The following is a 25634-nucleotide window of genomic DNA, read 5'->3' on the forward strand; positions in this document are numbered from 1 at the left end:
GACCTTTTGAACGCCACGTTGATCAAAGAGTCCAACTCGAGTCGGCGTGTCCGCGTCAAACCCGACGAATCAGGGTTAAGAGGTGCCCCCTGCGCGGCTCTTGGCCATGCGTCCATCACCAGAAACCTCCACCCGCACGAGGTCCCAGCAAGAAAAGATTGGATGAGAGAGGCCTACCACGGGCTGTAGTCGGAGTGTTTTTCAAGATGGCACATGACGTCGTGTAAGAACCTTATACCCCATGTCCAGCTGAGCAGGGATCTGAAGAGTGAGCGGACCCAAGCGCCCGGGGCGGTCTGCATGACTTGACCAGAAGAATCCGTTGGGATGGTTGATGTCGATTGTCAGAAAAGAAACAGAAGAAATGCGGCTAAAAACTTCAGCGCAGCCAACCACGCGGCGTGTGGGGGAATAGCAAGCCACGCCCAAGCCCCCCCTGAAGGAGGAAGATCGGGGGCGTCTCCATCCTGTGTCTGGACCCCTGTAGCAAATAGCGTCAGCTAGAGCGAGGCTGAGGCCGGCCCGCCACCTCCAATAATAGAACGCATCTGGCATCTTGTGTCGATGACATCCACCTTGGATCAACACCATCTACAACTCCAAACTCCGCTCACAGGCCTCACAGGGCTGCCAGACTGAAAGCCCTCTCAGACGCACGAGCCTCCTGTTCCCTCGTCTCTCTCTTTCATTCTACACGCCCCTCCCCTGGACTCCACGCATCCATCCCTCCTTGAGCCTAGAACAACCATGACCTCAGACGACAAGCCCCCAGTCTTCAACTACATCCTGAGCTTCATCCTCGTAGGGCTCGCATGGGGCTTCACGACCCCTTTCATCCGCCGGGCCGCCCAGTCGCACAACCCTCCTGCGCATCCGGTCCTCGAGAGCCCTGCCGTCCGGGCCAGCTGGCTCAAGTCCAAGGTCTACGGGGCATTCTTCGGGGTTGTCGATCTCCTGAGGAACCCTCGCTACGCCATCCCGCTGGTGCTCAACCTCACGGGAAGTGTGTGGTTCTTTCTGCTCATTGGCAAGGCCGGTAAGTCTGCTGTCTCTGATGGTGCGCCTGTCAGAAGAGTGCCGATCCTCCCAACTAGTCTAGACCGTCCGAGGTTGACAGGTCGCCACCTCTAACCTCTGTATCAACTGCTGATGACGACAATTGTCCAGAATTGAGCCTGACGGTACCCATTGTGAACACTTTGGCGTTCCTATTCACCGTTCTCGGTGATTGGTACGTTGACGGCAAGGTAATCAACAGAGGTGAGTGTTTTCAGTGCCCATTGTTCAGGGGTTGTCTCTAAACGTCTACTCCAGATACCGCAGTTGGGATGGGCCTCATGCTGGGCGGTATTGCCTTGTGCGTCCAGAGCAAGCGTTGATATATATCGGCCTTTTTATGTATAACATGTACTGTTATGATTCTTCATGCACAAATGTCAGTCCGGTGTCTCCGGATTGGTTACCGCCGTTTGCGGCATGTTGATGCGTGACTCCACCACAAAGCCTCCCACGCTTGGAGGCTTTTGTTGAAGATGCAAAGATACACTGTCAATTCAAGTCATATAGAAACTATGAATAGAGAAAAATTGGTGAATTTTTACATCTATGCCAGACTATTCTTGAGTAATTATTTTGTAATAATTGCCAGTTGGACGCACTCCTTGACACGCTGAAGCACCAATATGTCCCCGTCTTACCATGATGCGCATACTCGCTTAAAAGCAGGAACAACGCCTTTTCTGGTAAACGGTGCATGTAGTAGGCCGACATATGCCACCACGCCAAGAATAGTTTCTAGCGTAGAAGGATGTTCCAACATGTCTGTCAAGATGTAGTCAAGCTTGTTCGTCATCTAGACACCAAATGGTCCAAACAAGGCCAGCTAATTGTTCATGTTGATCTTTAATAGCAACTTCACTCCCCATAAAATAGTCAAAACAAGGTAGAATAATTGTTCATGTTGATTCTTCTGCTCCTGGCAGTAGTTGTATTACAATGGAGCCCAGCCCCATGTTGACCCCCCTTGGAGGAGGAACCCTCTCTCTATCTCTTTGGATATGATGCCCATGCCAGGTTGCAAATGCCGTTTCATGACCGTAAATAAAAAAAAGGTTCATGAATCTTTCTCGGTCGTGAGAATGTCGAACAGAAAAACACACTTGGTTCTCTTTGACCCCCCTTTTCCTCCTTGCGTGTATTTTACCAGTTCCCAAAAAAGAAAACCCGACATATAAGAAAAAGAACTCCGTGCAAAAATGTTCCGGCCGTGGGGGTTTATCTCGTAAGAATCGTAGGCGTCAAGAATAGAAAATTCGTGTGAGGCGTTGAGTTGTTGTTTTTGTCGGTTCATTCATGAAGTTGTTTGTGTTGTTGCTTCCGGGGTATCTTTGATCGCTTCATCACTTCTTCCCCCCTCAAGCCATTCGTTCATCGGCGTGCTCGAAGCCAGCGGAGCACGCTTCGAAGGCTGGGGTCTTCGGCCGTCCAGCGGCCCATTCCGTCGTCCGAGGCCTTGAGCTCGGCGTAGATTACTTCGTCGCTGATGGCTGCCAGTTCCTAAACACAGAGGCGGTCAGTTGGGAACCCCCAAGAGAAATCGACAAGACGGTCGTACCGTTCGAAGTTGGCGGTCGCAGGCTCGGAGTTGCGACTGGTTTCTTGATGGTGAGCCGCTCTGCAGCACCTGTCGTCGGTATTCGACCCATCGTTGCGCTGCCGCCTGACGAAGATAGATCTTCTGTCCCTCGTGTCGTCTTGCGTACGCGTCCAGAAGAACCCTTTACCACAATGGTCAGCCTCGAAAACCCCTTATTCTGCACGAAAACACCTACTGCTTGAGCTCGGCCTTCATCTGCTCGTCCTCGCCGCCAGGAGGGTTGGGCACGCTCGTGTCCGCCGCACATTCCAGAATGTGGTGTCCATCCAGTGCACACTGGCGGAGAGCGGCCCAGCCCTCGGTGTAGTAGTCACCCGTGTCCTCGGGGTCGACAGGGGCCGCGGCGATGTAGTACTGCAGCGTTCGGAAATCGGAGAGAACCTCAGCAACCCGTGCTGTGCGATACTCGTTCACTGTGGGGAGGCAAGGGTTTTACGAGTCAGTGCTTCTGAGCTGCTGTAGGGAGGGTCGGGGGAGATGGGATGGGAGGGGCGGCGGTGCAAGGCTGCGGCCTGGGGAACCAATTGTTCTCCCAGGAGAGCCGCCAAGGTTACCGGATACGACGTACATCCGTCCATTGTTATAGAGATTCCGGAGTGGTAGAGAATGTGTAGACAAAGGTTCAAGAGTTGACTAGGAATGGTTGAAAGTCGTGTGTCGGTCAAGCCAGTAAAGGTCGAGAGATATTCGAAAGGGATATAATTGCGATTTTGCTGTTGCAGAGGAAAGCAAAGTTGGTAAAAGGTCGAATGGTAGACGGAGGAAAACAGGCAAGGAAATGATTATAGAGACTTTGTCATGCCGATCACTAGACAATTGAGAGAAGCCGGTTCTTCAAATGCTGCTTGACTGAACAAGTCACAACACGATTCCATCAACCGACTTGGGCATCCTTTTTGTATATCGTGATGGTCCGTCGAAGGCCTCCCGACGGGTAGTCCCCCCTTCGGAGAAAAAACCACAAGGAACCACAAGCCTATGATCCGGAAAGGGACCCATCTCCTAGAGGAGAGACGAAGGCGAGCTGCCAACAGCCTTTCACTCTTTGCACCCCACCAAAACGGGAGCGAACGGCTACTAGGGGCCACCCCCTCCTTAGCTTGGTACAGTAGACACACAAACGAAGACGACACGACATCCATCACAGAGTGTGAGGGACCCGGCAATTGAGCCAGCCTTCCCATGCGGGCCACCAGTGAGAGGGTCGGGAGCGCTGCCTCCACCCGGCGGGTGGCAGGGTCCTATCCAAGCTGGAAAGGAGGAGCTCAAACACACAGACGACCCTGGACGAGCTGTGGCGAAAACCACTTCTGTCGAACCGACGACCGAAGCCTCGCCCTCAGCCCTATCCCACCCCTGGCAGCAGCATAGTTTAATGCAGGGCCCGTAGGATGGGCACGTCATGGGTCATGGGAGGTGTAAGGAATTGGGAGCCGTGAATGGTGGACAAGCCACTCTCCGCGATAGGCCTGCATGTCCGAGAGAGTTTCTGAGGCGTCCTGGAGGCTTCTCCTTGGCTTCGGCCGGCAGATACACCCACAAAGCCTCGTGTCACCAACCCTGGATGGGGATAGAGACGCCGAGACGCTGTGCTGCTTGTCTGAGCCGCGTGGGTCGGGGCCATTTGCGAATCGAAAGGCGTCGATTCCCTTCTGCTTTCTTTACAAAGCAGAAAGGGCCGGGCTGTGTCCACAAATCTACCAGACGAGAGATAGGTACCGGACTGTAGTTGCAGGGGTTCCAGAAGAGGGGGGAAATGCGGTCAGAATGACCAAGTACCTAACGTGGTAGCCAAACTTGACAGGCGCGCCAAGTATCGTGCCAAACGTCGCTGGTACAAGTTGAAAGGCAGGGTATGTCGGTTCAGTGCCTGATAGTCCGCAGTCCGGCGCGGACTGACTGCAAGTGCATGTGCATGTGGTGGTGGTGGTAGTGGTGGGTTTCTGCGGTGGGTGGAGTATTCATGGTAGTGGCGCCGGCTCAGCTATGTCGAGCCACCACTAGTCGCGCCAAAAGAGGAAAGGGCTTGGGGCTCTATTGCGGGATAGTCGGCTGGGCGGGACCAATAGGCGCGCGGATGACGCCTAGGGCAACGGTTTGGGGCGAGCTGAGGAGGAGCAGTTTGGAAGAGGTTGGAGGCGTCTAATTGGCCAGATGTGGTCGTGTCGCTAGATCTGGTCAAGCCTACGAGAAAGAGGCCGTCTGAAAACAAGAGGGAATGTAACCCTAGGACACTCAAAAGAAAAATGTAGGTTGAGAGAAATAAAACACTCGCTGCGCTGCACTGCACTGTCAGGGGGGGCCAGCAGGCTGAGTCAAATCCATCGCGGTGACACCGATTGTGAGAAATTACAGGTGATGATGATGATGGAGTTGAGGGTCATGAATGGAGGCACGAGTGATACAGACAGCTCCCATCACGATGCTGTACTTGCCGAATCGGGTAGGTGTCAAGTGTCCTGACGTCGGCTCAACTCCTCGATGCAGGCCTCGTGAGGCGCAGGCTCAAGCGCAGGCACAGACACAGACACACACAAGCTCGAGCGCAATCTCAAGATCTCCTGAAACATTACTACACCATGCATGCATCTTACTGCTTATCATCCATCCTTCCCCATCTTCCAGCTCGGCCGGGTTCTTTCAACAAAAGCCCGAGATCATAATCGTCCGTTCCCTGCATCTTGTCTGTGATCTAGGCTGGTTCCATCGACGTCAATGAGCCGCCCGCCAAACTGTGGCGTCACGCTTCTATTGTTTGCATGGCGCCGTTTATTCTTGAGGCCGCCTCTTTTTGTTGTCTCTCAACGTCTTTGCTGCCGCCATTCGCCTCCGCCAACAGTTCGTTCACCCGTTGAAGCTAATGTTAGCTGTTTGTATCGTTCGCCTCCCAACGGCCTCATCACGGCTCCCCTTCCCGCTCCCGCTCCCGCTTCCCCCATTGTCTCGTCGTGTGCTTCGCTCTCCTCCTGGATTGGACGTGAAATCTTCTTCTCAGCGCCCTCGGAGGCTCAAATCGGCGCTTACCGGAGTCAGCCAAACTGCCTCCCAGGGCCCTCCCAGCCCCCAACCGAGAGACTGGCCAGGGCCCCCCTGTAGACAGATCCGATCGACTGGAATGCCTTTCAGATGCTCCTCTTCAAGCCCCCTCAAGCCTCTTTTCGTCACTCACGACATCCATCACACCCGCACCATTTCCAAGCGCAGAATCGACGCCAGCCATCGTCCACCCTGGACCCACCACGCGACTCGGGAGCCCTCCTAGTTCCAAGGTCTCGGGCTGCTAGTCCTTGGCGCAAGGCATACTCGCCCACCATTGGGCTATCAGGCGCGCCCATTCACTTGTCAGTTGCTCAATCCGAAATGAAGACCTCGTCAGAATCTATTGCACATGGTTTGGACGCCTACCTGGCCAGACACCTTGAACTAGGACCCACGCCACACCACGACGGCATCCAAGTTCCTGATCCCCATGATCCATCCCCCTGCATGGCCCACGTTCTTGGAAGCAGCACGCACGTCGTGTCTACTTGCTTGTTGCATTACATGCTGTGAATCAACATTCTGCCCTTCTAGACCAGGCCCATCGTCCCATTCATCGTCGGCGGCGCTTCTTCTATGATATCATCATTCTCTCTGTCCGCTCAGTCCTTCTCAGCAATAGCTTGTAACCGGTCGTCAATCTCCTCCTCGGTCAAAGTTCTGAACCCTGGGTAGGTTCCCTCCTCACCGTCGGCTCGCGGGCCGCCCACGATACCAATCTCAATCTCCCCCTTCTTGAAATCCATGCTCAGGACGGTGCTCAGCGTCGTAATGGCCAGCTCAACCACATCCTCCCAGGAACCCTCGGCGTGATCCTTGTTGCGCAGCTTCTTCTCGAGGTGGTTCAGCGCTTCCTGCTGCTTCGGGCCCGCCGCGGTGCCCTTGTAGCCGATGTAGTATCCGGCAGGGTCGCACTTGAACAGCTGGGGTCCATATTCCGAATCGAGTGCGATCAGCGTCGTCGCGACGCCGTAGGGCCGCATGTATGCCTGGGGATGATGTCAGCACATGATTGGCCACTCTGTTTTGACCGCTAGAGCATGCTTACTCGCTGAGTGTAGACCTGACTGATGTTGGCCAAGCGCTTCGCCAGGGCATCAGCTGGCATCTCGTAGCCGTACTTGTATCGGAACTCTGCCGCCTCGCCCTGGGCCCTTTGAGCAAAAGCTCGGGCATCCGCGATGGATCCTGTAATCACGCATCCGACCGAGGGCGAGATCTGGAAGATGTGGGAGACGGAGGCAGGGTCGATAAGCTTATCCTGTTGCCTGGATCAGTCTTTGATCTTGACATCTCATTCAAACACTTCCAACATACGGGGACCTTCTTCTGGGACAGGACAACGGCACAGTCCTTGCCTCTCACACCGACAGACATGATGTTGGCTGCTGTGATCGCCTTGAAGGCGTACTCTGTTCAAGATATCATGTCAGTCTCGGGAATAGGCGCTCGTCAACGTCATCGAACAAGGGAGCATCGTGGGGTTGGCCTTGCTCGGGATCGATGGGGGTGCTCGCATACCAACTTGGTACAACCGACCATTGTCGGCGAAGATGGTGATGTGTCGGTCGTATGCGCCGGCTATGATAATTGAAGGTTAGCTGAAGCTCCAGATGGATGGATTGCGGGTAGGTAATAGCCTGACGTACCCGACATTGTGGAGGATTCGATGGGTTGTGAAGGTCGGTGTCGGACAAAATTAGGCTGCGAAGCTCAAGCAGAACACTGTAAGTCCTGGATGAGGAGATTCAAGGTGGAGGTTGACGATGTGGTGGTGGAGGGGAGCTGTTGCTGGTTGAGATGGTAGTCGACGCGTTAGCAGGAGCTTGCCTAGAGGCTAGAGCACACGAGGCAAGCAAGCTCAGTGGGAAGGCTGAGTTGATGCCTCGTCGGATTACTTAAGCCTCAGGCAGAACATATTGCGGGTGACAGAATAAAAGACTACCGTCATTCTCATATGTGAGCACCATGTCTCGGGATATGGCCTTTCATAACCTTCAAAAAGTGTTTTTCATTAGTTTTTAATATCAAAAATCTATCAATTATATGATATTTTGATCATAAAGCCGGTAGTATAACCAGCTAATGAAAACCATCAACATATAACTCCCCTCTGTAATTATGTCGTCCTAGCTCTTATCTTATCAGCACTTGGATCCACTCGCGATATCTTCCAGATCCATTCAGAAAAAAGTTGCAGCCAACAAACATCAAAGGAAATCCGGCCCGCAACAACACGACACTCTGCATATCGACCTTGCACTTGCGCTAGAGGTCCTGCAGCCATTGGCAATTCTTACAAACCGCTTCCTTGCCCGTGCTTGGCTGCTATTGGCTCTCATAGGCCAGTGTCAACAACAAGTCCACCACTCAGCAGCAGCTAGAAGAAAAAATTCAAGACCCCGGCAACCGCGAAAAAAGGTCCAGTCCAGGACGCGCAGAGCAGAGAAAAAAAGACTGGCTTTCGAGGTCAGAGCTTGGGTCTCTTCGCTGCATCATCCTCCCCTCTCGCTCCCGTTCGTTCCCTAGCTCCTCAGAAACACCATCTCCCACACACAATGTCTTCGTCCACAGGGAACGCGCCAGCGCAGCAGGTGCCAGCGTGGAAGAGACTGGGCCTCAAGCTCAAGCAGCCATCTGCTGCATCCGAGCCCGCAAGCACCCAAAGCTTTGGGCACCCAAGCACCACCCATTCGGCCACAAAGAGAAAACTCGACGCCCCGCAGCCTTCCAATTCCTCCCAGGTTGCTAAGCGACCACGCCAGCATGAGACCACGGCAGACCGGAATGGACAATTAAAGAGGCAGAAGTCGGTCACCTTTGCCGACACACCTTCCAGGAGCACAAACGCCGGCGTCGCCTCCAAGTTCAACACCCCGACAAAGACCCCCAAGCAGAGCAAGGCCAAGAGCAAAGGCCCCGCCAAGAAGGAAAAGCCCCAGGCTCCCACGGACCTCAAGCCTGCCTTGGAGCACCTGAGACTCTGGAAGACGGCTCGTGATAGTTGGAAGTTCAACAAGATCCACCAGAGCAACCTCGTCAAGCACGTTTTCGATGCCGACAAAATCCCCGCCGCCGACATCGACGCCTTCTACGACTACATCCAAGACTTGAAGGGCTTCGTAAGGATGCGCCTGCGAGATACTGCTCGGGAGATCAGGGACCAGGACCAGTCCGAGGGGGCAAAGGCCTTCCCTGAAGGAACCAAGGATCTCGAGGCCACCCAGCAACGGTATGAGACGGTACTTGCCAAGTATCTGGAGAACCAACCCGTAGGGACCAAGAGGAAGGGCTTCACAGAGGTTGACTACCTCTCTGATTCAGACGATGACGCCATTATTATCCAGCGGCTTGTCAAGCGCATGAGAGCTGAGCTGATCCTCGAGGAGCTGTCCGACAGCGATGACACCGAGACCAGCACAACCTCCTCTCAGACTATCACCGCTAGCGACAACAACGCCACGACGACCACAGATGCTGATAAGCGTGTCAAGCTCAATGACGGCACTGGGAAGCGGAAGCGGAAGTTGCGTGTCAACATGGACGACAGCGACACCAGCAGCTCTGAGTCGGAATCTGACTCTGACTCTGATTCAGACGGCGACTCTGATACGAGCAGCAGCGGAAGCTCGTCGTCCGAGTCAGAGTCGGAGAATGAAGGTCCTGCTCGGCCTTACCGACGTCCAGGTGAAGAGGACTCGAGCGACTCTTCTTCATCTTCAGACGGCACCAGTTCGGAGGAAGAGGACTCGAGCGAGGACGAGTCAGATGACGAGTGAAGAGTTGATGATGCCAGGACACCATGCCATGATAATGAGGGATGATGAGTGTCGGCGTGGTGAGATTGGACAGGCTGTAACAATTATGTTTGGATACCAGTTCCCTGTTAGATACCCGCGGAACCTGTTTGTCACTCTGCTTGCAGTGGCTTAGTTACTTTTGGATAAGATGAAACATAGATGGATGCTCCAACGAGCACTTTGATAACGGGCTTGCATGACGCACCTGGCATTTATTGTATAAGTGAACCTAGCTGTACAGTTTCGTGAAGCCCTCTGCAGGCGGCTGAAGCCAGTTCCTCTCGTCGTAGTCCCTCTCTTGTCCCTCGATAATGTGGAATGTGTAAATGATCCTTCCCTTCTGGCTGGTGTTTCTCTCGCTCTTGTGCAGCAAGTTGCCATGAATAAGAACCAGATCCCCAGCCTTGACCTCTCCCGGAACGTACTCGGCCTGGGATTCCGGCGCAGCTCCTCCATATCCTTCCTTTGCCGGGAACCGCGGACCGTCATTGTCCACCATCTCGGTACCAACATTGCCAGCCTTTCGCACCAACCTCTTCTCGACAGGCGCCCAGCGATGCGATCCAGGTAGGAAGCTCAGACATCCATTCTCAAGTGTCGCATCCTCAAGAGCATACCAAAAGCCCACAGCCGAAGGTGGGTTCGTATACAGGAAAGTCGAGTCCTGGTGAGGAGGCACGGCACCACCAATCTCGGGCTGCTTACAGATAACCATACTCTGGAGGCATCGCGGATCTTTGAAACCGAGGCTCCGGGCGACAGCGGGCGGGCTGACGCAACCGGCGTCGTGGTCAAGCAGACGGGCGAAAGGCGGCGACAGAGCGTGTAGGTAGTGGCCGATCTTGTTGACAGCCCGGGCCTTGGGCTTGACGAGCTTGCCATCGTCGTCAAAGGCGTCCTCCTCAAAGAAGAAGCGGACCTTGTCGCCAGAGCTAAGGAAGTAGTCGTCACCAACGTGGTCGCGCTTCTCGCCGGTCGAGAACCGGGTCAAGGGGTGGTCCTCGAGAGAAAAGGAGTCGAGGAGGCGATGAGTTTCGTCTAGGAGGGAGGTGACGGTTGAGCTGGAGAGGGCTCCCGGGAGGATGAGATACCCGTCGCGGTTGAAGGCGTCGAGCTGCTCAGCCGAGAGTCCAGGCGTAGATTCGGTTGCCATTGTGAATTTCTCCTGATATAGGCTGTTGTGTTACAAGTCGAAATGAGGATTTGGTGAAAGCAGTTGGCAAGTGTCGTTGATAGATTTGTAGGTGCTGAGATGAGGTTGGCGATAAGTGAAGTTGATATCTTTGGTTGTGAGTGGCACAAGGTGGGGGAGGGGTCAACCCCGCCTGCATCATCACTTGGATGCCTCACACCAAGGCAAACAACGTCGAGGCCTCCCAATACGAAGCTATATATATTCACACTAGTACCTAGCTTCAAGAAAAGCCTACCTAGCAACTGGGTGAATAAATGAGGCATCCAATATGATGCACATTCACAATCTTCACTGACCGACCTAACCATCACATAGAGAGCTAGAAGATACTCTATCGGAATTATCCTAAATATTTGATCTTTTCGCCCTAAAGTTGGATTGCAACAGTCAAATTGAATTAGGAGACGCTGATAGGTATTTGCCCAAGGTTGGCCTCAAAGGCATGATGGATGTCAAAGTCAAGTTGGTGTACCAAATACATGCTCCCGCCAGCCATGCCACTTTGATTAGAAAGGTCCATGCCGTTGAAAAGACACTATCTACTTGAGTTCAGATGGATCTTAAGAGACATTCATCGTCGCAGTTGTCACCCTTGGTTTCCATCTACACTTGCGCCTTCCTCTCTGCAGCGACCGTCGTCACTCGTCCCTTCGAGCTCGGACTGTGGGCGAGCGAGGCGAAGAGGCTCATGTCATGGCTCATGTTTATGTACGGTATATCGTCCTTGATAGCTAGTCCTGTCGCTGGCCTGCTCGTAGACACTTCGAAAAATTGACAACTTGTTTCTCTTGAGGGCTTTGTCTTTTAGCTAGCTGCAATTATGTATCCTTGGTCCGCTCAGAATATCCCCTTCCATCTCTTTAGTCGCATGGTTTAAGGCGCTGTCGCCAGCTAATGGATGTGTGGACCATTGGCTCAGCTCTCGTTGTCGATGCTACTTGGGAAAGTGAGGAAGGCTCGGTTCTAACCCAGATACCTTGTCTTTAGGGAAGTCTTAGGACCCAAGAGCGGACGAGGTTGTGTCTTGCCCTAGGATCCTAAGACTTAGGGGCACACGACTTTTCCTCTACCCTTCGTTCTTCCCCTCCTTCGTTCCTCTTTCATCTCCACCATCTTCCGTCCAACTCTTCCTCCTAGCCGACCCGCTGCGTGTCTTCCTTTCGATCTTTGTGGCTTTGCTGCCTTCTGGCTCGGGGCACCTTGTGTTTAGGTTCTTTTTGGCTCCTTTTTTTTGGTTCCTATTGGTTCTTTTTGAAGTTTTCTTTTGGATGTCCTCTCCCCGCCACCAACAATGTATGTCCTTTCGCCTTACCTTCATGTTTCGTCTAACTTTTTGTGTAGCAGAAGCGAGACCTCAACCAGCTCAAGTGTCATTACTGTCACGAGTTCGGTCACGTGCAAGCAAGCTGCCCGACTAAGTCCTTCAACGCCCAGTCTAACGCTCTTAACCTTAGCAGGGTTGCTATGAGTCCTGTAAGTACTATCTCACCTTTCGCATTTGGCTTCCTAGATACTGATAACAAAATAGCGACTGAATGACCTTGAGACCGCAGTCTCCTCCATCGACACTACCCTTCAACAACTACGATCGGACATCACTGCACTGCAGGTGGCTGCTACTACGTCTAGAGCACTTGAGGATCGGTTGGAGAGAGTGGAGGGGATAACCCATGGCCTGATGGCTTGGGTGCGATGGTACGAGTCTGTGAATGGTGTTATTCAGGCCCGAGACGAGCAGGACACACCTAACACTGGAGGGGATGAGGATAAGCAGGATGGTAACAGCTTCAGGCTTACAGGCGAGGTAGTGATCGACATGCTATCAGCCCATCACTGTAATCCTAATTTAGGATGATTCCTATCGGTACCCTTAGAGGAGGATAAGCTAATTCCTTTGACCTGGACTAACTTGATGCCTGGAAACTTGAACAAAGTGAAATAACATTATGAGATGTGTACCTCAACACCAGGTGAGGGAGGGTTGAGTGTATTGTATCTCATTCTTGGTGTAAGTGGACAGTGCGCCACCGAAAATAGCACTGTCATATTGAAGTGGGTCTGAACTTTTTTTCGTGATGCCTCTAGCTCGCCTTAAATCTTTCACGACGCCAACTCTCATCACCGTGACACGCTCTTTCTTCACCCTCATACGTGACTCTACGGGTGAATCAACATGGCCCCTATCGAAGAGACTGGCGATCAGTTCGCAGTCCTCCCCATAAAGATCCCAGCGACGCCATCCTACCCGGAAACGGCCATCCACGAGATCCGCGTCCGACGAAATGCGCCCAAGATCCCAACGGCAAACGACTCGCGAAGTCTGTTCCTGAAGAACATCCCCGTGGACAGCACAGAACCGCACTTTCGCGCTGTCTTTTCAGAGCTCGTGGGCGCCGGGCGCTTCGAGAGCATCGCCTTCGAGGACGAGACTAGGAGGGCGCTCCCAATCGATCCCGCGCAAGCCATAAAGGTCACGGGCTTTGCGCGCAAGAGGAAGCGCGGCGACGTGGAAGCGGAGGAGCAGGACCGTGAAGAGCAGGCGGCTCAGCTGCCGCAGATCTGGACTCGTCGAGTACAGCGGAGTAGTAGCACAGCCATCGTGCTCCTCGCCGACGACAAGAGTGTGCAATTGGTGCTCAAGGCCATCGCGAAGCTTCAGAAGACAAAGAAGTATCCGTCATGGGGCAAGGGTGTGTCTGACGACGTCCCGACCCTCGGCTCTTCGTGGATTGCCTCACATCTGCAACTCTCGCGCGTCGACAAGCCAGCCACTCAGAAGGCTGTACATGCCTTCTTCAACACCTTCAACCGCAAGGAGAAGGAAGCCGCCGAGCTGGCCAAGCGTCTCCGCAACGAGCCTGACGAAGATGGCTTCGTGACAGTGACGCGTGGCGGACGAGCTGCTCCAGCTAGCCGCAACGAGGCCGAGGAGGCCAAGAGGCGAATGATTGAGAAGGACAGCAAGAAGAAGTCAGAGATGAAGGACTTCTACCGCTTCCAGATGAGAGAGAGGCGGAAGGCTGAGCAGGTTGCTCTTCTCAAGAGATTCCAGGAGGATAAGAAGAAGGTGGACGCGATGAGGGAGAAGAGAGGCAAATTCCGGCCTGAAACATGAAGTCAATTGAGTCAAGAGAGAATCAAGTAAGTCAGCCTGGTGTGTTTCTTGTCCTTTGGCTTGTCCTTTGATCTTTCATGATGACGTCGCGGGGCCATCGAAGCATGAGGGAAGTTTGAGGCAACTCGAGCTCCCCTCTGGATGCCGAAAAAAACCGCGATATTTTAATCTTCTCAACTTGTCTGAGATCTTTTCACTTTTCTCCGCTTTAGTGCCGGCTTTTCTACCTGATAGGAGCTAACTCGGAGGCACAGCAGAAAACCGGCTTGGTCGGTACCGATGCTCAAGTCAAGTTGCCTGGTGAGCTGCATATGTCCTCTGGACGACGACTCGGTTCCATCTGCAAGGTGAGAGCCGCGCTGTGGAGAGGCAAAATTTTTGACTGAGATGCCTCCACTACGGATGGAGGCAGAGACGAACTCCTTTGCCAGGCTTCTCCTCAACAACCGAGAAGAATCCTCACGACGGCCCACATGAGGGGATTCCAATGCTACATAGGGGTCCAGGAGCCCCAGGTGCCCCAGCAGCCCTAGGTGGGGAGAAACGGTTATCAGGGTAACCCTTGAGGCCGTTGAGCCGTTCCGGCAGCTCGGGTGTTAGCCTTGAGGCTCGTGTGGACCCGTCACGATGACAAGTGAGGGGGAAGCTTCGATTGGATCCGACGATTGATCGGGCATTGACAGCTGGAAAGGTGTGTAGACGTCAATATAAACCCCTGCATTGACCACTTGTACCAATTCTTTTTCTGGATTGCTTCGTGTCTCTGTTGTCGTGTCTTTTGGCCGTCTCATGTCAAGGCCTTTATGTGAGGACAACGTCATGATGGACGGGTCCCCTGCAGCAAAAAATGTTTGTTGTCTTGACCGCCTCGACCCATTGACCCCTCCGCTCGCCCATAGACGCACGTAATAGCTGTGTCTGCTGCATATGGCCCAGTCTCTGCCGTAGAAACGCTGTGATCTGACCGACGGTCTTGTTGCCCAACATGGCGCTCTAGTCGGACGAGTGGACCTGTCGACCCAGGCGACGGCCCGCGGGCAAGACCCCATACTCCAGTTCCAAGGGCATGCGGCTCGAGGGGAGCAAATAGGGCATCATGTTCATCCTGCAGTGCCAACTGTCGAGGCTTGTCCCGCCAAAGAGGACCCTGGTAGAGGCGTGGCCTGGACCTTGGGAGCTGGGGCCTTGATGCGGCCCCTGCCTTAGTCATCCGTCCATTTCCTTTGTTCTTCAATGGCTTGGCCACTACATTTGTTTACTTTGCAACCCCACATAGCAACCAACCCAAACAAAGGCGACCAGGAGCTTCAGCTTTTTCTGCTATATGCGCATTCATTCCCGATCGTTGAACAGTTTCTCAAAAGAAAGGTCACATTGAAATTAGATTAGGGACATGAGTATCGGCGCTCCGACACTGCTTCAGACTCTTCCCTAAGCATGATCGACACCGACAACCTTCGTACAGCATCGCTGTACATCAACAATCAGCTCCTCTCGAGAGGACTCCTTCGCGATGGCCAGAGCATTGATTTTGCCAGTCCGGCAATGTTCGACGATGATGCTGCCGCGACAATGGGACGCATCGTGAGCGTCCTCAACGACTTGATTCTACGGCGCGATGTATGTAACCTCGTCTCCTCTGCTGAATGTCTACTGACTAGCTTAGCGCGACGCCGAGCATCGCGAATCGCTCTCTGCAACCATGCGAACCCTCCGCGCCGACAACCTCAAGCACACAAACGACATTGCGCGCCTAGCAGAGAAGCACACCGAGGCTAAGAGGAAGCTCGACATCGCCGAGGCGTCTGAGGCCTCCCTCAAATCGCAGATGAAGTCGGCTGATGCTGCTATCCGCGGCTTGAAAGAAGAGGTTGCCCGTACAAAGGGGTTGGTCGCCCAGGCGCGCGCTGCTTGCGCAACCGATGTCCGTCGTCGCGATCGACAGATTGATACCCTCAAGAAGCAGCTCGGCGAAGCAGGTCGCGCTCGAGGAGCGAGAGGAAACCCTGGCGTGACCTCGATTATAGTCACAGGGGATGTTGGCGAGCAAAAGTCGTCCCCAGCACGAGGAGGAAGCACACAATCGAATGACTATGATCTGCGCAACGAGACAAACTGTTTCCTGGCCAAGCTGGCCCAGAACCTTAGCGAGGAGAACGAGGCCATCCTGACCATAATGAGGAGGACGATGAAGCAACTACGCAACATGAGCGGGTGGAGCAACGAGAATGAGGATGGCCTCGTTGTTAAGCAAGAGGGCTGGGAGGACATGGCCGCAGAGCTGGACTCTGTGCTGGACCACATGCGGACGATCCTCACCAACCCGTCCTTTGTGCCCATCGAGGAGGTCATGGTCCGTGAGGAGGAAATCAGCCGTCTCAAGGATGGCTGGGTCAAGATGGAGAGCCGCTGGACTGAGGCCGTCCACCTTATTGATGGCTGGCGCAAGCGAATGGCCGCCAATGGCAGGCCCATCTGTGAGGAGGAGCTCCAGATGGGACTACGACTCAGCCCTGTGCGCGTTAGAGACGTGGCAGAGACAAGACAGGCCGTTGGACTGAGACTCTCGGCTGTGGCTGAGGAGCCCGAGGACGATGTGGATGTCATGAACTCGCCGTGTCCTTCGGCGCACCGCTCTCCTCATATGCAGACCATCGACGAGTATGACCAGGACGACCACGAGAGCGACCCCGAATCCGATTTTGACGACCATGTACCCGTGGAAGAGTACGATGTGGAGGAGCCTAACGTCCAGATCCTTCAGCAGTCAACAGGGGTGCCCTTCATGCAACATGAGCCCAACTCTTCTTCGCCTCTACCAGAACCTCCTCAGATGACGCCTCTACGAGATTCTTCATCAGCGGGCAACCGTGGCTCTGCGCGACTTAACAGGCATCCCAAGAAGCATGGTGACTATACCACTATTGTTGAGGAGGATACCTGGGAGATGGCTGGATTGGCTGAACCTCTACCCATCCGAGCCAACCGGGACGCTCTGGACCGTGTCTCCTCTGCTTCGTCCCTCGAAGAAGTCCTCTTGGTCAAGTCTCCGGAGCCCGCACCTCAGATGAGTGAGACGAGGGCATCTACTCCTCGCCGAGGGAGTCCCCGACGCAGTGATAGAGCGTCTACGCCCCAACAACAAACCCCTCGCCGCAGCGACAGAGCATCTACTCCTCAACAACAGAGTCCACGGCGAAGCGACAGGGCTTCCACACCTCATCGAGACAGCCCTCGACGCAGCGTAGATCGACCCGACTCTCGGTCAGGGACTGCGCCGCCATCTCCTAACCGCTCCCCACGCCGCACCGCATCGCGTCTCCCACTGCCTCGAAACATCGACCCGGCCCCTCAACAGAGCCCTCTCACAATGGCCACCATTGCCGCCAAGCTGGCTGCTTCTGAGCGAGAGGCCGACGCTGCCCGAGTACGGGCCAAACTCCGCGCTGCTCGTGGCACCCGTGGCGTCAAGAAACCCACCATCACCAGGTCACAGCCAGAGCCAGAGCAGACAACACAAGAGCAAGACTCTCAGAGAAACGGGCTCGAGGACGTGGATCCCGTCAAGAGGGATCCCACGCCACCGGCAGAGGAACATCAACTCAAGCCCGAAAAGAGACGGCGTGAACGACGAACAAGCAAGACGGCCTCGCGGCGGAGGAGCACGCTGAGCCCGTGGGAGCTAGAGAGCTTGATCACAGGAAAGGTGCAACAGTGATGGGAAACGAAAAAAAGGGCTTTCACGTATTGATGACGACGATGCTACGAGTGTGTATGCCTGGGATATCCTTGGGAAAGCTTGGAGCGAAACGAAACATTGGTCTGGCGTTTGGTGTAAAAGGGGGGATTGTGTGGGCTCATCGACAAGGGGCCAGTCAAATATGTAGTTCTCTAATGCATGAGACAATGATATGACACGGGGCGGAAGTTTGTATATCTAGATATTGAGATACTCAGCTAGTTTCTTGGCAATACAACACCTGTCTATATGCCTCCCCTGCCCCCAGAAACTGAGTTATTTATGTGATTAGGTAGTTTTGAACTGGCGTCATGTTGAGCTTCAATGGGTACGTAATCATCAATTCCTAATAACACTTGACAAGAAAATCATCATCCGCGCCTGTCCTCCGTCCGTCTGAGCTCAGAACTGGCGCATTTGTAAAAGATAGCTTGTCCCTTCCCTTCCAGCTTTGCATAGTCCTCATGTTCACATCAAAAGCCAGTAGTAGCATAAAGATCCATCCCTCAAAGCCCCAATTCTCCCTTAACTCCAATACCAGTCAGTGAGTAGAACCATCCCTCTTCCCTCTACAACGTGGGGGCCGTGGCAATGAGGGCAGACATGACAGCGACGCCGCCCAGTGCTGCGTAACCGACCACCTCGGCGACACGTCGAAGACGCTTGCTTGGCGGGGCTGCCGCTGGCGTAGAAACTGCAGGGCGAGCCATGTTGTTCATACGGCGTCTGAACCGAAGACGGGCATAGCGCGATCGGTCGCCCCGGGGAACCACTTCAGCGTGCTTCTCTTCCTCCGGTGTAAGCTGAGAAATGTCTTCGGCCTTTCTCTTCGAAGATCGAGGAGTCTCTGGTAGGTCGTGTGACGCCTCGGGTAGCTTGGACTCAGCATGCTCAACGTTGTGAGCTGGTTCTTCAGCGATATCGCTGGAGGGCACGGCCTTCTCGTCGGTTTTCTCATTGCCGCCCTGAGTCAACTCCAAGGGCTCCTCTTCCCTCTTGTCCGGAGTATTAGCATCAAGACCACCATCGACATCATCCATGGCATCAACAATAGCAGCAGGGGCATCCGTAACGACAGCATCGACGCTATCAACAGCACCATCAGCAGCACCATCATTGTCCTTCTTGCTGAGAGCGTATTCATAGGCAGATGATGCATCCGGGGCGGGCTCTTCTGTGGAAGAAGGCACCTCGGGCTCCTGAGGGGGCGTGTTGAGGAACTCGGCACCGGACTTTGCTAGGTCAGAATCAACCAGCTGGAGTCCTTCGCTCGTGTCGTTGTTGTGCGTTTCCTTCTTCCGCTTGGAGAAAGACGGAACTGGACGCAAACCCTCTTCTTCTAGAGCATGCTTCCGAGGAGGCCTCCGGGAATCTGGGCTGGAGAGAGCAGGACTCTGGGGGACTGGAAGTGCTGTCTGGAAACGGGGCTGAGGTAGCTGAGAGCTACTTGCCATGGACAAAGAGTCGGCCTTGTTTGCTTCGCGAGCAGCGAAGAATTCGTGCTTTCCTGTCTTCAGGCCCAGGATCTCGGCTCCCGACAACCCCTCCTGGTAAGGGCGAGAGAACAATGGCTGTTGGGGAATAGTCTCCGAGATGGAAGGCAGCCTTGGGTGCACAACCAGGTTGCGTGGCAGAACGGCGACGGGGAAGGGGTTCAAGAGGTAATCCATCTGAGGGGTGGCTGTTCCACGGTTGACTGGTTGAGGTTGTTCCGGTGCCGGAGCTCCCACGGGCGTGGCCTGAATCTCCTTGGCAAAGCTGGGGAGTGAGGAAGTCACAGTTACGCGACTCCCGACTTGCGAAAACTCCCACATATGGCCGGCGTCCTCTGGGTCCTCCTGGTCCTCCGGCTCATCCGACTCGTCCAGAGGGTCTTCGCAGTTGTCTAAAAACAAGTCAATACTGGCCAGAGTATCGAATTCTTGGTGATCCATACACTCATCCTCTTCAAACTCATCACGCTCCTCAAAGTCTCGCTCGCTCATATCATCCGAATCTTCATCTTCGTCTTGCATGATGGCAGACACAGGGGAGAATCCGACGCTCTCGTCATCAGATTCGGTTCCAGGCAAACTCTCCGTGTCCATATCCGTTGACTGTGTCAGGTTGATATTGTCGACGTTTGAGAATGACCAGGGGTCACGGGGCGAGTGAGGAGCATCATATTCAGAATCCTCCATCGGGATAGGAACAGATACGCGAGCCTGAGTTCTCGTCATATCTGAATCAGGCTTTGAGCTGGGAGAAAACAAAGCCTGGTGGTCCACCTCATCCCTCACGTTGGACAGGGGATATTGATCCTTTGTCGTCAGATCGATTGGGGACTCGCTGGGAGACGATGCAGGAAATGCGGCGGGGAAGATCTTCATGGTGCGCAGGACCTCGTAGCTCTCGCGGACTTGTTCGTCTTTCTCGCTGTCCGAATATTCCACGTCAGTGTCATCGGGAACACTGAAAACCTTGGGTCGATCCTCAGGGCTGAGGCGGTGGTTAGCTTTTCGGAACAAATGGGAAGGGGTAAAACTTACTCGACGGTGCCGAATTCTAGTCGGGCCTTCATCGTGCAGGGAGGATATCGTTCCATGCCTCTCTCAATAGGGATTCCAAACTTTACCATGTCGCCGGTGGCCAAGACTGAGTAGGAGCCTCGAAGCAGTCGCTGCTCGTTCTTGAAGGTACCGTGGAGGGATCCGTTGTCCTTTATGTACACCTTCTGTTGAAAGGCCACATCAACATAGGAAACCACAAAGTTTAAGGGAAAAGCTTACCTGCTTGTCGACGTCAAGCTTGAGTTCAGCATGCGTGCGGGACATGACAGCCGAGTCGAACCATGCATTGTTCTTTGCAGCCTCAAAGGTCGAGTTTCGCTTGCTCGTACGCCCGATCGCAATGGTAGGCTTCTCTTTGGTGAGGAAGAAGCGGCGATCAGGAAAGGCGAAATCGGATGGAGGGTCGATGCTCTCGAGCGTGACCAGCACTGGCAAGGGTTAGGAGCTGCCCGACACTGGAGGATATTGGGGTTAGATTTTGGAGTTTCATCATACCTTCGTCGCGATACTGAGGCACTGCCATTTTGACCAAGTTCGGCGTGCGAGGCAGCCTTGAAGAAGAAGTCAAGACGTGGTTGATTTATCGAAGTGGTGAGGGGTGTATCTCGGCGCAGTGCAGTGCAGCGCAGGCGTCTCCCGCTGAGGCGTACAGTTAACGACGTCAGCGGGGCCGAGGATGGGGCAGGTGAGACAGAGTAGGCTGGAGGATGAGGCCGAAACCATGCGCAAAGAGAGAAGAAGAAGCCACGGAGATGAAGATGGGGAGAATGAGGAGAAGATGGGAAGAGAAGGCACAATGAAGATGAATGCAAGAGTAAGAGAGGGCGAGCGGATAGGTGACTTGTGAGGTGCTGAGAAGGGTCGAAGGTGAATCCGATCGAGGTGGGGCAGAGGTGCTGCGGTATCAGGCAGAAGGCAGACAGGTGACTGAGGGAGGTCCCGCAGGCAGCGATAAGCGGCTTATCGGAGCTCGGCGGGGGAGGGAGTTGGGTGGAGGGGTGATTGCGCACAGTGTGGCACACGGCTTGTTGAAGGATGCTGGAACGATTTCCTGCCTTTGGCCCATGGAAAGCAATAACATTTTATCGTGATAAATTGATCTTGGTAGATATTTAACATACAATAGCTATACATTTTTGCCACAAGTCTACGCAATTAAGGACTGCTCTTGCTTGACATCATACATTCTCTGAGATGCGGTTGGTATGGTACAGTGTGAACAGCCTACCTGGGAGCTCCCTTCACACGGAGACAACTCATGTCCCTGGCTTGGAGCACCTGGATGTCTTGAAAGTGCTACAGCTCCTAGATGCCGGGTAAGCTGGCATTCAGTGTGCGGAGAAATTATTCTTAGAATTATGACTCCTCAAGAAGAGAGTTCATGCCGCCTTTTCTTTGAGAGGCTTAAACAAAGAAGCCCCGTCGTTCAAGAGCCCGAATGTTGGGAGCTTCTCAGAGCAAGGAGTCCATCCATACTTTAAGTGGTTTCAGGGTCTCAGCAGCTAAGCCTATTAGCTTGGTGAGTGGGCGTGTGCATGGGGACGCACTGTACATGGCAGCACGGACTGCCGAGACAGCCTCGATTTAGACGGACCAGGAGATGGACGATTCTCTCACTCGGCCTTGAATTGCAATCTACCTGGATGGATACACAGGGTACGAGGCCACAAACTTCGAGTATAAAGCACAGGACTCGGCTCAAGTAAGCGGGCCTTTGCATTTTAGCTCGGCGAGCAACCAGAGCTGACTGACATGATCACCTCGATGCGAGGGTCGGACCGACGGTAACGAAGCAAACAGGCCATGGATGTCTAGGACAGAGATACAGCACAGTACGCAAAATGGATCACCGAGAAGGATGGATGGTATCTGTAGGTAGGCTACGGATTTCAAGCTAACATAAATGCGGCATGGCAGGTCGCTTTGGAGCCATCTCATCAATAATGCTACTGTAGATGATGAGCACCTGATGCTCGCTTGCTATCTGAAGTGGACTCCCTCCCCCGCCGCGCCACCACAACACCTATCCATCTCGACCACTGGTCAGTGAATCAGGCTCCAAGAGGGGAGATGGTTCGCAATAATCGCAATAGGCATCGCCAGGACCAAGGCACCCGCGGCTACCACGTTTCGCCCGCTTATTTGCGTAATTTGTGAGGAGATGCTGCAATAGTTCAGGCAGTGAGGCTCCTTTGCGTTGAGTGAAGCGAGCATGACCGTGCAAAACGACAGGCTTTCACACACGGCATAAAGCCGCAATCAATGAATATGGTTCACGGCAAACCCTGGCCCCTGAACAGACAACTCGATGCGGCCTCCGGATTGAAGCCTCCGTGCTCAAGCCGTTCTATGGCCAGTTTCACAAGGCACAACCAACATGAATCGCAAGCCCCTTGCTTCCCTATCCCCTGTTTCCTGTGGCATTTCTTGTCGGTCACCTATTGAAAAGCTACACGCCCCGATTCCCTCCACGGATGCCAACTCATTCAGGCCCGAAAGCAAGCGACTTCAGCTCACATCCAGAGAAAGCTTGTCACATGTCGGCTGACGAGCCAGCGGAGTAACGCTGCCTGATGACCCAACAAGACAGCCCGAGAACAGACACGAGCTCATCGACTGGCCCTGAGCGCGCAATTTTCTGTCTCATCGTCCCGTGCTTTTTCGTCGGCTTTTCCGCCCTGAATCAGAGCAGAAACCCATCTCGGCTGGTCGTGACAACGGCCTAGAACCCTATTCCTCCCGGGGCTTGCTTCTGCTGTTCAGGTGGTCTTTTGCCAACAATTAGCGGCCCGCAGTCACACCACCGCCTTCATCGTCAGTTCCTTCTCGCCCGGACAAGCCCGCAAAACATCGCAGGATATTCATAAGCGATAAGGGGAATTCGGTAGTAGACGCGCACAAATCTGTCAGCCAGGGATCCAGTCGCGTAAAGTGATGATCGATGACGCTGTTCAAGACAAGGGTTGTTGATGGGAGGCACTTGCTAACGAGTGGAGCAGCGGGCGAGTGGGACGAAACAGCGGGGGGGCTGCCGGATGTCTCTAGCGGTTCCCTGACCCTTTTTCTGGGGACAGGCGTTGGATGTTGTCATGATGGGGCCAAGGTCAAGCCCAGGAACAACGGCGTTGAGAAGCCTTGCTCAGGAGAAGCACTGGCAAAGATCTCACAAGCAGCTTGGGAGCCATCGCCCGAGATCTAAGGGAATCTAGAAAGCTCCAGGTACGCTTATCTAGACGCATTACCAAGCTCTCAACTGTCGTGCATGATTGCATCCAGTGCTGCATGACAACCAGACGTGGACAGACAGCTTCGCCGGGGTTCGCCACTGGAGCCCTGACATTTCTCAGCGGCTGATCTTGACTGGCTGATGGTCCGGGCCCTGACCCTGGCCCCCTTCCCGGACCAGGCCAGGGTCGCCACACCAGCTCACGTTCCTCCGCCACGCCACAACCCAGTTCTCCTTGATTTAAGAAATATTCATCGCTGTGCGCTTCCAGTCTTGTTCCTCTGCTCTCTCTCTCTTTCAACCCATACAAGGTGCGCCTCTTCGTTAACACCTATCCCCGAAACTCTGATCGAATCACCCTCATGGACTTTATGCCTCGCTACGCTTATAAAGTTGTCCAAGCCCCCGCCTATTGTTCCCATCTCAGTCGACCCAGACCGAAAGCCATACCCAAGTGACAGAGCCTGTCAGACTCTCTCACGACGAGGATCACTTGCCGCACAGCTTTCGACTTGCTGAATCGCTACTAAACTTGCTTATACTCTGGCTACGCCCTTTGCAAGTTTTCCTCGTCGGCCTACACAATACACAACTCTCCAACACCACTTAAAACAGACTCGTCCACGGACCATCCCAGCGAATCCACTCCTCAAGCACTAATTAATCGATTTGCCAAGCAACCACCGACAAAATGATGAACCACGCCCGAGTCAAGGCCCTCAAGGGCGACGGCAAGACCGTCTCCAAAAAAGCCATCAAGTCTGGTCGCGCTTCTGCTAGCCAGACCCCTCGAAGCTCCCCCTTCGCCTCTCTTCTGACGTCACCTGCGCATTCCACAGCCCCCAGCAGGGCCGCCTCCGACCTGAGCGAGGACGACTACGATTTTGACGACACTGTTAGCACGCATTCCGGAAGCTCTCTAGTCGAAACCAACGAGGATGGTACCAGCACTTTTGATGCCAAGCAGCTCATCGAGGAGCTCCAGGATCGCAAGCACAACAACAGCGACACCCGGATCCAGCTATTGGAATTGTACATCAAGGTTCTTCGAACTCGATACGGTCCATCCACGCACGAGTGGCTTGACGAGTCGGCCAATGCCCTCGCCGAGCTTTTCCTTCGAGGCGCCAACCGTGGTCTGGAAGCCAGGGAGCGCCTGCTTAACTTGCAGTCCTACATCCTGACCCTGAGCACTACCGAAGACGCCGACGTTTACGAGCATGCCGAAGCGACCCTCAAACAGATTGTGGCCGATGACGATGACGAAGAATGCAAGGCATACGGCATCTACGCTCTGTGCTTTACAGCGCTCTATGGTGGTGGCGGCGAGAATGAAGCCTCGGATCTACTTGACTACCTGAACACCATCATCGAGTCTGATGGTGAACACATTGATGCTTATGACAACGGCTTCATTGTCGCAGCAGCCCTGCAGGGTTGGGCCTTTGTGGCCAGTCATGTTGATGACTTTTCCTACGCGGCGCTGATGGCCCTGGACGGATTCTATGACCAGCTGGACAGTGTCGACGTCGGAGTTCAATCCAACGCCGCAGCATGCATCGCTCTCATCTTTGAAGCGGCGCGAAACCACGAAGAGGAAACCGGAGAGACCTGGGAGTTGCCCGTCAACCCCGAGAAGCTTACTGGTCGCATGTCAGAGCTCGCCAAGCAGAGCTCCAAGTCTGTTTCCAAGAAGGACCGTCGTGACCTTCGCGACAGTCTCATCAGTGCCATCACCTCTCTTGAGAAGGGAGTAGGTCCTGGGTACTCATCCGCTGGATATGCGCCCCAGAAGAATGACAAGAGGCCTACCAACAAGACCAACGAGGATGGTGTTGTCGAGTTTGGATACCGCCACAAGCTCCGCCTCGGCAACTACGTTGCCGTGATCGACTCGTGGTCGCTCTCCTCTCGAATCAACATGATGAAGCTCATCTTTGGTGGGCATTTGCAGAAGCACATCTTTGAGAACCCTGTCGTTTCAGAGTGTCTCAGTGACGCTGACTTTAGCGACCAAGGTCCCGTGGCTAAGAAGCCCGCGAAGAGATAAATTCAGAATGGGTGGAGTATTATTGGGTTGTTTTTTCGTTGGCGTTCTTGTTGGGCATTTGAAGCGAGAATCAGTCTCGCTGTGGCACATGACTACGAACCACCTCGTAGTCTCAGTTATGTCAGTTTCCCAAACCTGTGTGTCCTAGAGACCATAGAGGCTTGGAATATGCAATATATGTTTTATAGGCATTATTTAGTTCAAACAGTCTTCTTTACAGTTCCGCTGTCGTGTGTGCTGGCGTTCAGTATACCTCCTCAACCGC

The 25634-nt window shown here is 53.9% G+C and overlaps 10 protein-coding genes across 10 annotated transcripts; 6 read left to right on the forward strand and 4 right to left on the reverse strand.

Annotated features, from left to right (window-relative positions):
* Window positions 1-747: 747 nt before the first annotated feature.
* MRS44_007636 (uncharacterized protein) lies at window positions 748-1379 on the forward strand (the record flags this gene model as incomplete). The annotated part of the gene is made up of 3 exons (XM_046276012.2): window positions 748-1036; window positions 1168-1260; window positions 1315-1379. The coding sequence occupies 3 exons, from the start codon at window positions 748-750 to the stop codon at window positions 1377-1379; spliced, it is 447 nt and encodes a 148-aa protein (XP_046134358.1).
* A 1048-nt stretch (window positions 1380-2427) lies between these two features.
* Window positions 2428-3234, reverse strand: MRS44_007637 (uncharacterized protein; the record flags this gene model as incomplete). The annotated part of the gene is made up of 4 exons (XM_046269306.2): window positions 2428-2556; window positions 2615-2777; window positions 2832-3069; window positions 3225-3234. The coding sequence occupies 4 exons, from the start codon at window positions 3232-3234 to the stop codon at window positions 2428-2430; spliced, it is 540 nt and encodes a 179-aa protein (XP_046134357.1).
* A 3063-nt stretch (window positions 3235-6297) lies between these two features.
* Window positions 6298-7351, reverse strand: MRS44_007638 (uncharacterized protein; the record flags this gene model as incomplete). The annotated part of the gene is made up of 5 exons (XM_046269305.2): window positions 6298-6684; window positions 6744-6956; window positions 7013-7107; window positions 7217-7276; window positions 7345-7351. 5 exons carry the CDS (start codon window positions 7349-7351, stop codon window positions 6298-6300), a joined length of 762 nt encoding a protein of 253 aa, XP_046134356.1.
* Window positions 7352-8253: 902 nt separating this feature from the next.
* On the forward strand, window positions 8254-9474 carry MRS44_007639 (uncharacterized protein; the record flags this gene model as incomplete). The annotated part of the gene is made up of 1 exon (XM_046281088.2): window positions 8254-9474. The coding sequence occupies one exon, from the start codon at window positions 8254-8256 to the stop codon at window positions 9472-9474; it is 1221 nt and encodes a 406-aa protein (XP_046134355.2).
* A 250-nt stretch (window positions 9475-9724) lies between these two features.
* Window positions 9725-10648, reverse strand: MRS44_007640 (uncharacterized protein; the record flags this gene model as incomplete). The annotated part of the gene is made up of 1 exon (XM_046269304.2): window positions 9725-10648. One exon carries the CDS (start codon window positions 10646-10648, stop codon window positions 9725-9727), a length of 924 nt encoding a protein of 307 aa, XP_046134354.2.
* A 1333-nt stretch (window positions 10649-11981) lies between these two features.
* Window positions 11982-12564, forward strand: MRS44_007641 (uncharacterized protein; the record flags this gene model as incomplete). The annotated part of the gene is made up of 4 exons (XM_065620609.1): window positions 11982-11987; window positions 12032-12163; window positions 12219-12494; window positions 12541-12564. 4 exons carry the CDS (start codon window positions 11982-11984, stop codon window positions 12562-12564), a joined length of 438 nt encoding a protein of 145 aa, XP_065476681.1.
* A 299-nt stretch (window positions 12565-12863) lies between these two features.
* Window positions 12864-13805, forward strand: MRS44_007642 (uncharacterized protein; the record flags this gene model as incomplete). Its single annotated transcript, XM_046273777.2, has 1 exon — window positions 12864-13805. One exon carries the CDS (start codon window positions 12864-12866, stop codon window positions 13803-13805), a length of 942 nt encoding a protein of 313 aa, XP_046134353.2.
* Window positions 13806-15242: 1437 nt separating this feature from the next.
* MRS44_007643 (uncharacterized protein) lies at window positions 15243-17523 on the forward strand (the record flags this gene model as incomplete). Its single annotated transcript, XM_046281087.2, has 2 exons — window positions 15243-15425; window positions 15472-17523. 2 exons carry the CDS (start codon window positions 15243-15245, stop codon window positions 17521-17523), a joined length of 2235 nt encoding a protein of 744 aa, XP_046134352.2.
* A 590-nt stretch (window positions 17524-18113) lies between these two features.
* Window positions 18114-20616, reverse strand: MRS44_007644 (uncharacterized protein; the record flags this gene model as incomplete). The annotated part of the gene is made up of 4 exons (XM_065620610.1): window positions 18114-20022; window positions 20073-20257; window positions 20313-20521; window positions 20589-20616. The coding sequence occupies 4 exons, from the start codon at window positions 20614-20616 to the stop codon at window positions 18114-18116; spliced, it is 2331 nt and encodes a 776-aa protein (XP_065476682.1).
* Window positions 20617-24010: 3394 nt separating this feature from the next.
* MRS44_007645 (uncharacterized protein) lies at window positions 24011-25369 on the forward strand (the record flags this gene model as incomplete). Its single annotated transcript, XM_046269303.2, has 1 exon — window positions 24011-25369. One exon carries the CDS (start codon window positions 24011-24013, stop codon window positions 25367-25369), a length of 1359 nt encoding a protein of 452 aa, XP_046134349.1.
* Window positions 25370-25634: the final 265 nt, after the last annotated feature.

Source organism: Fusarium solani (genome assembly GCF_023522795.1).
Source record: "Fusarium solani strain SB1 chromosome Unknown bctg00000004, whole genome shotgun sequence".
In the NCBI taxonomy this organism is placed as follows: Eukaryota; Fungi; Ascomycota; class Sordariomycetes; order Hypocreales; family Nectriaceae; genus Fusarium; species Fusarium solani.